Source organism: Bos indicus x Bos taurus, chromosome 27, assembly GCF_003369695.1.
Source record: "Bos indicus x Bos taurus breed Angus x Brahman F1 hybrid chromosome 27, Bos_hybrid_MaternalHap_v2.0, whole genome shotgun sequence".
Lineage (NCBI taxonomy): Eukaryota > Metazoa > Chordata > Mammalia > Artiodactyla > Bovidae > Bos > Bos indicus x Bos taurus.
Window position 1 is genome coordinate 13,844,446 of NC_040102.1, and position 14,459 is coordinate 13,858,904.

General features: G+C 47.2%; 1 protein-coding gene across 3 annotated transcripts in view; it reads right to left on the reverse strand.

Moving 5' to 3' along the window:
* Nucleotides 1-415: 415 nt before the first annotated feature.
* The window catches only part of DCTD (dCMP deaminase), a 36,349-nt gene continuing 22,305 nt past the window's right edge, over nt 416-14,459 (reverse strand). For all 3 annotated transcript variants that reach the window (XM_027530019.1, XM_027530017.1, XM_027530016.1), the window contains exons 4-6: nt 5,433-5,549; nt 3,990-4,086; nt 416-1,700 (exon numbers count right to left, since the gene is read on the reverse strand). In XM_027530019.1, the coding sequence (XP_027385820.1) occupies nt 1,622-1,700; nt 3,990-4,086; nt 5,433-5,549 (293 nt within the window). In that variant the 3' untranslated portion in view covers nt 416-1,621. The remainder of the gene's footprint in view (nt 1,701-3,989; nt 4,087-5,432; nt 5,550-14,459) is intronic.

Here is a 14,459-nt window from a genome sequence, read left to right on the forward strand (position 1 = left end):
GAGACGCATCACCCATCAGCCCCGGGGAAGGCACACAGCATCGGTGCCTCAATCTGTTCTCTGAGCATTAAAATACATGCAGTGTCTCTGAAAAAGGAAATGGCAACCCACTCCAGTATTCTTGCCTGGAGAATCCCAGGGACAGAGAAGCAGGCTCCTCTGTCCATGGGGTAGCAAGAGTCGGACATGACTTAGAGACTAAACCACCACCACCACCTCCTGTGGGAGTTTTCTCCCAAGAGTTTCCTGGGGTTCAGATAATGCATTATGGTCAGGTTTTTATGTTGTCTGCCAGGTTATGCTAGATGGAAAAAAATAAAATAAAATACATGCAGTGTGCTTCACAGACAACCCGGAGACCACAGAAACAGAGTCGATCACATCATTATAATATAAAAATGAACATACCTCAGCGTGGCGGATTCTAATACGATTTTAATAATGTTGGCAAGGAGCCAAATTACAAATGCCCCAGAATCTGGAGTGCAGAACCTCAGAGACAAAATAAAAACTCATAAAAAGAGGAGAGTCTTTTTAAACGGTCATAATCTTTAGGATAAAGAAACCATTTTCTCAACGAAGGTACTGAGCGCACTTAATAAGAATTAAATGAGATTAAAGACAAGGTGTGCTGTGACCCATTCCCCAAACGGCGGTGATTAGGAAGGTGAGATTCATGTCGATGATGAAGGCAGGGCGCCAGGCACACATGGGAGCTCGCGTCACCAACAGACCTGGACGAAACGGAAACCTGCTCCCATTTCACTGATAGGCAAGACGAGGGCAGCCTTGGAAATGGTCCCTGGTGGCACGTGGGGCAGCAGGTGCATGCCCACCCTTCCACCCATACAACCCACCACCCAGCAGGGCGTGGACCTGGGGCGAGGCAGGGAGACAGGCTGCCTCCTCCGGGAGCAACTCGTTACTCAGAGATGCTAAGGTAAGAGCTCCGCATCCCCCACAAACCAAGAGTGAGAAGCTGGAACAACAGGGGTCCCCAGCCCCTAGAGGGACAGGGTGCCACCACCCCGGGGGTGGCAGGACCGCAGAAGTGGAAAAAGAACCCCCCGCCTCAGCGACACTCATCACCCATCAGGATGAAGGTGCACCCTCTGCAGGATTTCTGGGTGGGTGGGGGCGTCCCCTCAACTCTCCAGAGCAAATGCCTAAATGCTACTGTCCTATGGGTCTCTCTCTTCTCCCCGAGGCCAGATGTTCAGTGCAGGGTGTCTGCTCATCCCGGAAGGAACACAACCACAATTATGTTTGTTGCCAGCACACGTGGTGTTGAAGAGTGGCTGTGAAACAGTGGATGACACACGGCTGACCCCCTTCTGCAGAGCCACCGGTGAACCAGGAGACTGGAGACCGGAGGAGACCGGAGACCGGAGACCGGAGGGGGCAACGCCTTTACTTTAAACCCTAAATCAAGAGTTTCAACAGATGCAGATTCCATGAGACTGGAGAGGGAGTCGGGAAGACTTGAGGTTTTATACTCTTTAGATGTCGACTTTGGCCATCCCGGCTATTAAAAAGTTATGTGTAACTTCAAGATGAGACACATTAGCAGCTTCTTAGAAGAGGATAATCCCAGTCTTCGGGAGATTTAATGAGATGGTGCTCACTGCAGCTTCTGACTTGGTCTGCTGTTAATTGAATCAAAGTCAATGACAATCTGGCTGCACTTTGGTGTGAATTTCCTAAAGTTAAGAAACAAAACATAGAAAGACATTATCCAGTGAGGAGTTAGAGCCATTTGTTTACTTTGGCTTAACCTACATTTTCTGCAGGGAGGGAAAAAAAAAATTCCCTGGGATTCACTTGATATTTTGTCTCTATAGGAGCCAATTATAGTGCACCATACCGAGAGAAACAGGGACAGGAAAAGACTAAAGACAAAAAAAGAGGCATGGGGTGGCTTGGTTTGTGTGTTCGTCAGCTGGCTGAGTTCATGAATTACTGGGGAATCAGAGGATTTCTAACAACTTAGCTGCACGGCATGACATCCGATGACTAGTTTCCCCACCAGATTTATCTTATTGCTTAGGAAATTTCTGCAGCCAACCTGCAATTGCTCTAAAGCAAAAAAAAAAAAAAAAAGTACATTTTCTTTTGCTCTTGTGCATAGCCAAAGTCAGCCAGCTCTAATGAAGAGTCATTTTAAAAATCATATTCTATAAATGCAGATGTAAAATAAACTCAAGATTTTTTTTTTTTACTCATTAATGTATCTTCTCAAAAAGGTAAAAAGAACATACTTGAGGACTAAACATATTCTTTAAAAAATCAGTAAACAGTAAATATCTAATTATTGTTGTTTAGTCACTAAGTCGTATCTGATTCTTTTGCAATCCCATGGACTATAGCCAGCCAGGCTCCTCTGTCCAAGGAATTCTCCAGGCAAGAATACTGAAGAGGGTTGCCATTTACTTCTCCAGGGGATGTTCTCAACCCAGGGATCAAACCTGTGTCTCCCACATTGGCAGGCAGATTCTTTGCTGCTGCTGCTGCTTATTTAGGTGCTTCAGCCATGTCCTACCATGCGACCCCATGGACTATAGCCCGCCAGGTTCCTCTGTCCATGGCATTCTCCAGGCAAGATACTGGAGTGGGCTGCCATGCCCTCCTCCAGGGGATCTTCCCAACCCAGACAGACTCTTTACGACTTGTAAATAATTTGTTTCTCATAAGGCACAATAGTCCAAGAGATTCATTACATAACCTACATCCCTAAAAAATCCAAAAAGTTAGCCATGTTACCAATTATAAGGACCCCAGCTGTGGACCACAGATACTATAAAGGAACATCTTCAGGAGTTTTCAGTCTAAAAGAAGTTTCTACCAGAAACCAAAGGTGGTTGGACTGACTTGCAAGTAACATGTACCTCCCAATATGTGCATAGCAAAGAAAAGCACACAAATCTCAACAACTTTAAATCCCAACTTAAACTATTCCTGTAAAAAGAAGTCCCAGCGTTCCAACCTAGCAGGTTACTTGCACCTTAAATTTTTTTTATGCCAGAGTTGTTATGTTACATCTGCAAAATTTAGAAAGGTTTAATGTTAATATAATAAAACGTGTGAATTTTAAAATTTGTCACTACCAGAATAATTAGTTCAAGCCCTGGGAAGCCATTAATATTAAAGTGTAATCATTACACCGTCTTCCGATACTTCTGTCACCACCCATTAAAATCAACCCTGAGGATAATCTTTAGAGCCGAAACTCATCATATTTAGAAAGGTGCTTCCTGTATCCGGACAAAACTCTAACCCCCAAAAGATACACATACCCCTATGTTCACAGCAGGACTATTCACAGCAGGCAGCACATGGAAGCAGCCTAAATGTGCATCGACAGGTGAATGAATAGAGAAGATGGGGTAGACATACACAGTGGAGTACTACTCGGCCATAGAAAAGAATGAAATGATGCCACATGGAGGTAACCAGAGATAATCAAACTGTGTGCAGCAAGTCAGAAAAGAGAAAGACAAATACCACATGGTATCCCTTCTATGTGCAACCTAAAATATGACACAGGTATCTATGAAAGAGAAACAGATTCACAAACATATAGAACAGTCTTGTGGTTGCCAAGGGCGATGGCACTGGGGGAGAGACGGAGTGGGAGGCTGGGGTTCGCAGATGTAAGCTTTCATGAATGGAATGGATAAACAACAAGGTCCTACTGTGTAGCACAGAGAACCATAGTGAGTATCCTATGATAAACCATAAAGGAATATTAAAAAAAAAGTGTGTGTGTGTATATATATATATATATATATGTATAACTGAATCACTTTGCTGTACAGCAGAAATTAGCACAGCATTGTAAGTCAACTATGCTTCAATTAAAAAAAAATAAAAGAGGCTCCCAAGTGTGGCAGTCAGGCCTCCCAGGCAGAAATCAAAGAGCAGACAAGGTCAAACGTGCAGTCTTCATCAGGCTTTTCCCAAGGCCTTCTCCCCCAGTGGTTCCCACTCACCTGAAGGAGACCCCAGCCATTTCAAACAGGAGCCTCGCAGCTGTTGTCTCATTGCTGTCGTGGTATTTATCAGACATGAAGATAACTTCTTTTATACCTTAAAAGGCAACGATGGAAGAAATCTCATTATGGGCACGCAGAGACACTGCAACAGGCATGCAGACAGGAGCCCCGGGCGAGTCTGACGAGTCACGCTTCCTGAGCGGACCAGCACACGCCGTCCAGTTACTGACACCTGTGTCTGCTGCTGTCAAATACAGCAGTGGACGGATGATATGTCATCTGCCCTCCAGTCTTTATGGATTTTTTTTTTAATAAATGCAAAGTGAAAACATGTCAAATAGTCAAGGCTTGATCCGATTAACAAATTTTCTTTACTGCAGGCAATCGAATATTCTTTTTTTCACAAGGCAATGACTCCTTAACTCAAGAAGCTAGTGGGGGTGGTACAGAAGGCTGGCACCATCAAAGATGTGGACCAGCGTACTGCCAAGTAAAGACTCTGCAGAGCAGTTCAAGCCAGCAGACCAGTCCAAGACAAAGGGCCCATCTGGTTTCCTTCCCTGTCTCACTGGGCGGTTTGAGCATGAGGGCCAAGAGTCTGGAGGGCATGTGACATGTCACCCACTCCTCCACCAGCCTTGGAAGCTGCTCTTCCACGCACCCGCCGTCACCTCTGTGCTTGAGGATGGCAAGGAAAACTCGCAGAGGATGGTGCGCCGCCAATGAGGAAGCCCACAATGTTCCTTAATGGAGACTCTCGATCCTGAACCCCCCAGATCCCTTCTGCTCAGAGATCCATGGGCTTGTGATAAACAGCCCCGTTAAAGCACACATCTGGCTAACATGATAAGTCTTTAAATCTCAAGCCGAGAGCTTTATGGAGATAAAGTGTAACTGAATCTGAGATGTGACAGTTTGAAAAAGGTGAAATATTCAGCACACAATGGTGCAGATTTATGGTAACCGTAACGTGAGAAAAACCTGAAGTCGGACCATTTGAGCCTTAACGACGTTTATATGTAGAAAGATGTTTACATCCCAAGTATCTACCATATATTAGAGACAAATTAAAATTTCATATAGAGACTCCCAGCTGACCTTATTTCTGACAGAAGTTCACTTCTCTCCCTCCCCCCTAATCTATGCACAATATGTCAGAAAATGGTAACTTGACAGTAATTATACGCAACGCCTGTGTTGTTTTTTTGGCAGCTTGCAGTTTAAGAAGTTGCAAACTAAATTAAAAACATGCTAAGAATCACAGAGGATGCAATTAGTCTTAGAATACCTGGCACTGTTCAAAAATAAAACACAGGAAATACCTTGCAAAGTTGATAGTGCAATTAATTTAGATCTAAACAATAGCGATTTAAGATCAAACACATCTGCATCGAGCAGGCAGAGATGCAGACGCGACAAGTGGGACGGCCCGGGTCCTACCTGCCTGGATGATGAGCTTAGCACATTCATTACACGGGAACAAGGCGACGTACATGGTACAGCCTTTCACGTCTGCTGAGTTTTTGTTCATAATGGCATTCAGCTCGGCGTGGCACACTGCAGATTTGAAGGAGAAAGAAAACCTTAAGACTGCAAGCTCGTGAAGAATTTGCTGATAGTGTTGAGGCATTCCGCTTGCCCCTCTGAAATCACACAGACGATAGACTCGATTTTTCAAAAATTGATTAGAGATGGAAACTACTGAAAAACAAGCGCTGCCTGGACTGACGGGTTGGCGATGAGCAGCGAAACTGTTGACCGCAGCAGCCCTGGGCCTGTCGGCACCTACAGCAGCCAGGAGGGGCCGAGGTCAAGTGTCTTCGCCCACCCCACGCAGAGCAAGAGTTCACGGCTCCACGAGACCCTGGGGATGGAACTGCCGCACCATTTGTGTGTTGATAAGCACACGCGGGGATATTTGCCCGAGCCATTAAAAGGGCAAAGAGCAATTTTAAGAGCAAGAGAATCAGGAAGTGAAGCTAAGCATTTCTGTCCCCAGGGATCTGCTGCACCATACGGTTCTCTGTTCACACACCCCCAAGAAAAAGATCAGCGGATAACCAGCAGTTTGTCACCAGAAAGAAAAACATCCAACCACTTAATGACCATGGAAAGTCGAGTTCTTGCTATACAGGTCAGTGACCCCAGTCGGTGATCTAAGGGCATCCCCAGGCTTGACTGAGTCCAGGGTTAAGGAGGCCCCCTCCTCTCCTGTCCTGCACCTGTTGCAGCCCACCCATCTTCTCAGCTACTTGGCGAGCTGTTCCCATCACCTAACCCACAGGGCACTCCTGGGAAGGAGCTAGAATCCTTCCCCACTGGGCTCTACACCAGAGTCCTAGACCTGCTTTGTCAGGCTGCTGTATTGCTTTCTAATAACATCACTTAAGTTTCTGGCTGCATTATCTAAAATTGTTCCTGTGGTTGTGATTTGCAGACTTGTCTGCCCCGTTGGAATCCCCCAGGGAGGACACACCCACGTCTGTGTCCCACACCTGGACACTGTGATGGTCTGGGGAATGGTCAGGGCTTTGGAATTTTTGAGATTCTCTTTGCAGACATATTGAGGAAACACTGCCTTATAGAATCCTCTTGTATCTGCAGGGGGGCCTAACACATTCCAGGCACACCAGTGCTAGATAAATGTTTATTGAGTGAATTACCATCTGGCCCTGGTCCAAATCATACAAAAGTCCTAATTCTTAATATAGGGCCTTCCAAGATCTCCCCCTCCATTTCCAACTCATTCACCTTCTACCCTGAGCATCTTCCTCCAGGAGCATTGAGGCTGTAAAACTTGCTGCTTACCAACCGGTTCTACAAGATCAGGTCAGCAGCCACTGCAGTCACTGACCTGCCGTGCACCCTGAAAGGAATTCAGGACACAGCACAGGCACAGGCACTCTGGGCTCTGGGAAAGCAGGCAGAACAGGCCCTTAGACAGAGACATCTTTCAGGAAAAAATCAGGTACCAATTCCAAGAAAATATTTTGATGATCCCAGATTCATGAATCTTCCCATCCTTCAGTTCAGTTCAGTTCAGTCACTCAGTCATGTCCGTCTCTTTGCAACCCCATGGACTGCAGCACAGCCAGGCCTCCCTGTCCATCACCAACTCCTGGAGTTTAACTCAAACTCATGTCCATTGAGTTGGTGATGCCATCCAACCGTCTCATCCTCTGTCATCCCCTTCTCCCCCTACCTTCAATCTTTCCCAGCATCAGGGTCTTTTCCAGTGAGTCAGTTCTTCGTATCAGTGGCCAAAGTATTGGAGCTCCAGCTTCAGCATCAGTCCTTCCAATAAATATTCAGGACTTAGGAAAGCACTAAACTCATTAACTGAGATACCTATTTCTCGCGACTGGCTTATACTGATGGCACAAACTCCTTAGCCAAATCATGTATACACAGACTTCCCTAGCTATCTCTTCTGAGCTGCTCCTCTGACCGACCTGAGAGGCTGAATCCTGGCTACAGTCCTCAGTAAGACCCTGAATAAGCTCTGAATAAGAGCTCTTATGATCTCTGTTTTTCTCTCAGTCCACAAGGCCTTAAAACAAGAGAGGCCTGAACTCATGGCTCTCATGTATTCAAGCCAGGGCATGCTCGCTTGGTCAATGCACTTTTTTTTTTTTTTTAATCAATGCACTTTTACTCTGGCTCAGACAAGACACAGACCCCGCTCCACTTCCTCCCCAGGTCTCCAGTTTTCAGGGGACGTGCTAAGTGTTCCTGCAAACCCCGCAGCAGCTCTGCAATGCTGCAGGCAGAAAGCTGACCAAGGGCCTCTCGAGATGTTGAGGGGCCCTCATTTTAGCCTATGAATAACCACGATTTAGCCGCATGTGGAAATGAACATCTCTGGCATTGTTAAGAAATTCTAAAGGGGAAAAAAAAAAGCTATGTTTCATCAGATCACAGCCAGTCAGAGAACAATCCTCGCTGACTGCAGAGGGACCGGAGCCTGGCTCCCCGAGGCTCTGTGCTGTAAACCCCGGGATGGGGGGACGCTCAGGGCTCTCAGGGCACTGGCCTGGGAGGGGCCCCGTTAGCCTCATTTCCCTCCTGGGTGACCAAGATGTTCCCTAGCTGGTATTAACACTGCTCAGTGTTAAAAACAATTAGATGTAATTGTTTCTTTTACTTCCCCCTTGAGGGCAGAGCCCAGCCTTTCAGGTTCTCCGTAACTCCCCCAGAGCCCAGTGTTATGCCATGAACATAATGGGTGTTAAATATTTACTGAATGAATAAAGGAGGGAATTCAGATTCCAATTATTGATGGGGACATTGGGGAAAATACAGAAGGTCCTCTTAAATTCAAATAGTAAAAATATGCTTTCCCCTCTAATGACTATTTTTTGATGGTGCTGGTATTAATATTCAGAACTGCAGTTTCTGAATCTGTTAGGAAACACTAGGACATGGTCTTCTTTTGCCTCTCTTAAAAACAGTCACATTGAAACTACCTTCCTCTAATTCATTGGAGGCAGTTTGGGGCAAAATTTAACATTATGTCTGCACTCATTAATGAAAATTATCACATGAAACAGATTCTCTTGGGTGGCATCCGACATCCCTGTATCAAGGGTAATTTATAGAAGTAATACACAGGACTATAAAACAGACTTCCTGTCTCTTAACTACAAACATCACAGAATGGAGAATACAGAGCTTCTTGTTAGAGAAACAAGAGGTCTCCCAGGCATTTAAGCGGCTGAGTGCTGGGCACACGTGAGTAAAGGAACAAGTCTCAATCCACCATCCTGCATGTTCAAAACCAGACAAGACAAAAGCGAAACCCAGGCGTCCCACCCACGCTTCGCTGCCCTTGCTAACCCGTGCACCCCTCCAATTGCAGATGCATCCAACACCTGCCCCAGCCACCGAACTCTAACACCTGCGTCTCAAGCCTGCCTCTGAGGGTTGAGGGGAGAAGCCCCCCCATCCCCGCCCCTGGAAGCACCTGACACTCAGGGGCCCCCCTGTGCTGTCAGCCTGGGTCCCCGGGTCTGAAAGTCTCCCTGGCCTGGCTGACCTCTTAGCTCCGCCGCCTCCAGTCTCAGTGGCCCTGACCCTTGCTTCCCCTCCAAAACTGCCCTGGCAAAGTTATGTAAGTTCCTAAAAACTGTCCTGGGTATAACCTTTATTTGCTGGATCGCCATGTAAAAAGTTTAAGAAATACTAGTTCATGGAAACCTGGTGACCTCTGTAACATGCCACAGCATGTATACAGTTGAGTTCAGTTGCTCAGTTGTGTCCAACTCTTTGCAGCCCATGGACTGCAGCACGCCAGGCTTCCCTGTCCATCACCAACTCCCAGAGCTTGCTCAAACTCACGTCCATCAAGTCGTTGATGCCATCCAACCAACTCATCCTCTGTCATCCCCTTCTCCCTGCTGCCTTCAATCTTTCTCAGCATCAGGGTCTTTTCAAATGAGTCAGTTCTTCGCATCAGGTGGCCAAAGTGATTGGAGTTTCAGCTTCAGCGTCAGTCCTTCCAAAGAATATTCAGGACTGATTTCCTTTAGGATTGACTGGTTTGAGCTCTTTGCAGTCCAAGGGACATGTATATAACCAACTATTTAAAAAAAAAAAGCTAAGCCCTAGGGTTATATACATGTCCCTTGGACTGCAAAGAGCTCAAACCAGTCAATCCTAAAGGAAATCAGTCCTGAATATTCTTTGGAAGGACTGACGCTGAAGCTGAAACTCCAATCTGCCAATTTCTGTGGTAGAAATACTCCCTGGGGGCCAATTCCAAGCTCCCAAAGTGATTATCATTGCGGAGAGATGCATAGAAGAGGCTGCGCCCACACCCCACCAGGCAGCCTCCTCCTTACCTGAATCCAGTCCCTTTCTGGCTTCAATCTCTGGGTTCCCTGCTCTCCTGGCCCCTGATTCTCGACCCCTCTCCCCCCAGCAGCCCTCTCAGCATCACCAGACCCTATCTCTGTGCGTCTCTGCCCTGCTCTCAGGTTTCTGGGCAATTCCCAAGGTGCAATCCTGCTCTTTGGTTTTCTTCCCACAATGGTCAACTTTGAGAATTCATCCATTCATAGATTCTCATAGAGCAGATCTATTTGTAAAACCCTGAAATCTACATTTCTAACCCCAATTTCCCATATTCTCCGCAGCCTTCTTCTTTGGGGGTGGGGGTGAGGGGCAGAGTCCACTATGATAAACACTCCGCAGATATCTGATGACACCAAGTTAAAGGGTGCCTTTATCTTTTTGAGTGTTAGTGTTCTTATGATGGAGCTTAGGAAGAGCTTCAGCTGGAACTACAAACAGGCCTAAGCACAAAAACCAAGCAAGGAGGATGGTTCTGTTACTGATCTCAAGAGGAGCCTGGTTTCCACATTCAGTGTAGGAATCAGGACCAAGTATTCCAAAGAGACACAGTATCTAGGAAGTATTCAGAAGACAGTTAAATTGTTACACACAAGAAGACTCATTTTCTGTTTACCCAGAATTACTCACCTATGGCTGAGCAATAAGCAAAAGAAGTCTCCAAATACTATATGTATATTTGTTAAGCACAAACAGTGACACAGAAACCTTCACTGATTCTCAACACTGTTAAAAAGGAAAAGAATCAAATGCTGAAAATATCAGATTGATGCTTCCAAAAGTTCTTGATTGCTAGAAGGAGAACCTCTGTTTCAGGTAATTATAAGACAATTCATATGCTTTGGTCTTTTTTCTTTTATATTACTGACTGTCAGAATTCAGAACGCATTAACCTTGGCCCACTGAGAAGAGACTGTATAATTAGAAAACTGTATTTTTCAAATTCCCTCTTACTAGGGCTTGATTAATCCTTACTGTCTCATGTAGGCGTTTCTCTGGAAGTTTGACAAATTAACAGGATATATTCCATCCTTCGTTAGATTTAAGAGACTCAACATTTTATAGATTTAACTTTCATCTCATTTGATGTAAGACTAATACAATATCTATTTTAGACAGTAGCATTATTAAGGTTTACTTAAATAGTTTTTTTTTTTTTTTTTAAAAAAGAAGCCTCAGAATAAAGGCTAAACAACTGCTAATTGCTGCACAAATAATTTAATAATGTGATTCTAGCCCAAACTTATCATCACTGGCTGCTAGGACGTGAGGGGAGCTACCAGGGCCTGATATAATTTGGGGTCAGGAAAATGAAGTTTCTATTCTGGTTAAACTCTCCAGGTTATTTAAGATTCCTTCTCGTTAGTAGTACAGGATTTTACTTGAAGAAAATGACTTTCGAGGGCCTGAGGGCTATTCTGCTGAGGCTGACCTAGAAAGCGGGACAAGCTGGTGAGCAGGCAGTGTCCGGGTGAGTGAACAGTCCAGACGCAGGGCACCTGTTGAACTCAGCCTGGCCCGCACTGCCTTCTACCAGCGCTCCCCAGGCTGCATTGGACAGGCCTCGGCATCTCTGGGGACACTCCTGGGCCCCTGACTGATGGCCGTGACATTTCTTGCGGTGGTGAGGCCAACCAGGATCAAAGTAGGGACAGTCTGTCTCACTGCTGAGACAGAGGGTCAGGACTCGGAGCCAAGAAGGGTGCGCTCAGGGCTGGAAATAGGTGGGAAGCTTCACCCTGCAATTAATAACTGACACAAAACAGGGTGCCGGAGTTCAAGGTTGATCCGTGTATTAAAAAAAAAAAAACTCAGTGTTAATTCTTTCAAGATACTCCACTTCTCTTCTGATGGCAGAGCTTTTTTGGCATTCCTTCTGGAAAGCAGGGTCTGTGTTTTTACTGCTGGAGTCATAGAGGGAAGCGAGGGGTTCACCCGGGTCCGTCTCTTGGAGCAGAAGCACCCGCTGACCCCCTCGGACACCTGATGGAGGGCTTCCGCTGAGGGGTTGGCGTGTGTCCGCTCCTCCAACAGATCCATGCAGGGGCCGCTTCCCTGCTTCAGGAGTTAAGATGGAATTTCCACTACCTGTTTCTTAATTATTGAAGGATATCCTGACAGGGCTTCATCCATCACCACCAGCCTCCAAAGGACCCGTCCTTCAAGTCAGTAATTGAACAGCAGGGGAGCCTGCAAGGTGAAGCCCTCCCTTGGACAGGTTTACACTGCTGTATTTAAAACGGAGCGCCAACAAGGACCTACTAGACAGCACAGGGAACTCTGCTCAATGAGATGTGCCAGCCTGGATGGGAGGGGAGTTTAGGGGAGAATGGATACATGTGTATGCATGGCTGAGGCCCTTTGCAGTCCACCTGAGACCATCACAACATTGTTAATCGGCTATACTCCAATACAAAAGAAAAAGTAAAAAACAAAAACAAAAAGTGAATCCCTCCCTGCCTGACCACCCCCGGCACCCCCACGAAGGTTATAAACTGTCCGTTATCCCCCAAATCCACAGCAAACATAGCTACAATTTGGCTCTCAACATCACTCCTCATCACTCTTGTGTCTCATCTCCTGTTCCCACATCTGCAAAGTAGCAACTGGATTCGTTATCAGAGTTTCAATGGACTGGAGGTTAAGGTGGATAGGGGAAAGGGAGAACCAACTTAGAAACCCGCAGTTATATCGCTTCTTTAAAAGAAAGTGTTGATCGCTCAGTTGTGTCTGACTCTACGATCTCATGAAATATAGGAGCCCCCAGGCTCCTCTATCCGAGGAACTCTCCAGGCAAGAATATTGGAGTGGGTTGCCATTCCCTCCTCCAGGGGGATCTTCCCGATCCAGGGATCGAACCCAGGTCTCCTGCACTGCAGGCGGATTCTTTACCGTCTAAGCCCCCTTCTCAGGGACTCTTCCCCCCACCAGAACCTGCGAGTTCTATGACCCTCTACATCCCGTGAAGCTCAGCCTCCTGGTCTATGAAACTGAAAGAAAGGGACCTGCCTCTGAGACCCGCCATGCATGCTATGTGTGCAGCCCCAAAGGTGAACTTGGTAAACGTCGGCTCCTGCTGACCCCTCCCGAGACCCGTCGCTGCCCACCTGAGACCCTGAGGCCCCCAGCTGCTCAGGGGGGTGAGCAGGAGGGGAGACATCTCTTCCCTCTCCGTCCCCTGCCCTGGTCCCCGTCCCCTGCCCCCTTCCTCTTGCTGAGGCTGCTGGCGAGCAGCTCAGGCACCCAGGGGAGCCACTTAGCCCCAATGGTAGTGCTTAGGGCTAAAGAGACTTCTGACTGTGGTGTTTCCATTACTGATAACACAGCCCCCGGAACTCTAATTACGCTGCCTCCCTGTGTGCTAAGGGCACACAATCAGGTCAGAGGGAGGAGGAGCTGGAAACGCTGCACTTCACCGCGGGGTGAGCCGTGCCCTTCTCACCGTGCATGTGCGACACAGACTCGTCTGATGCTGAAAGGCGGAGGCGCACCACCATTGGACAGCGTCCTGATGCGAACAGTCAAGCTCCCCCGCTCCCCTCCAGGGTTAACAGCTTTTAAGGGTGAACTGGGACTGACCAATGGGCACTGGACCGGGAGTCAGGACGTGGGTTCTACCTGACCCCAGCTCCATCAGGCATGCCTCCTCGGGCGACATGCTGATCCCAACTCGGCCGGAAGAAAGGGGGCTGAACTGATAATTCGAGATTCCCGGGTAAGACCCAAGCTCCTGTCCCTGCCCCACACTTCCCAGACAGCTCTGAGCCCCTCCCGACACAACCACGCCTCTTCCTCCTCCCCAGTGCCCATGCCACTCCTGCGCCTCCTCCCTCCCCTTTCTGCCGCGACCTCCCCCATCCTTCACCGAAATAGGCAAGTGATCACATTGCTGTTGTTCAGTCGCTCAGTCGCATCCGACTCTTTGTGACCCCATGGACTGCAGCACGCCAGACTTCCCTGTCCTTCACTATCTCCTGGAGCTTGCTCAAACTCATGGTCACTGAATCAGTGATGCCATCCAACCATCTCATCCTCTTCCTTCCCCTTCTCCTCCCGCCTTCAGTCTTTCCCAGAATTGGGGTCTTTTCCAGTGACTCAGCTCTTCACATCAAAGGTGGCCAAAGGATTGGAGCTTCAGCTTCAACATCAGTCCTTCCAGTGAATATTCAGGATTGATTTCCTTTAGGATGGGCTGGTTTGATCTCCTTGCAGTCCAAGGGACTCTCAAGAGTCTTCTCCAACACCACAATTCAAAAGCATCAATTCTTCAGCACTCAGCCCTCTTTATAGTCCAACTCTCACATCCATACATGGCTGCTGGAAAAACAATATAGCCTGGACTATATGGCCCTTTGTTGGCAGAGTGATGTCTCTAACACTGTCTAGGTTAGTCATAGGTTTTCTTCCAAAGAGCAAGCATCTTTTAATTTCATGGCTGCAGTGATTTTGGAGCCCAAGAAAATCACGTCCCCACCTGTAACTCCAGGAACCGAAGGTCGGCTGCCATGGGCTCTGTCCCCACACAACGTCCTCCCCCATCACTAAGCGACGAGCTTGGGGACCAGCCCTCTCACATCCCTCATCAATCTCTCTCTCTCTCTCTCCTGGAGTATTCCC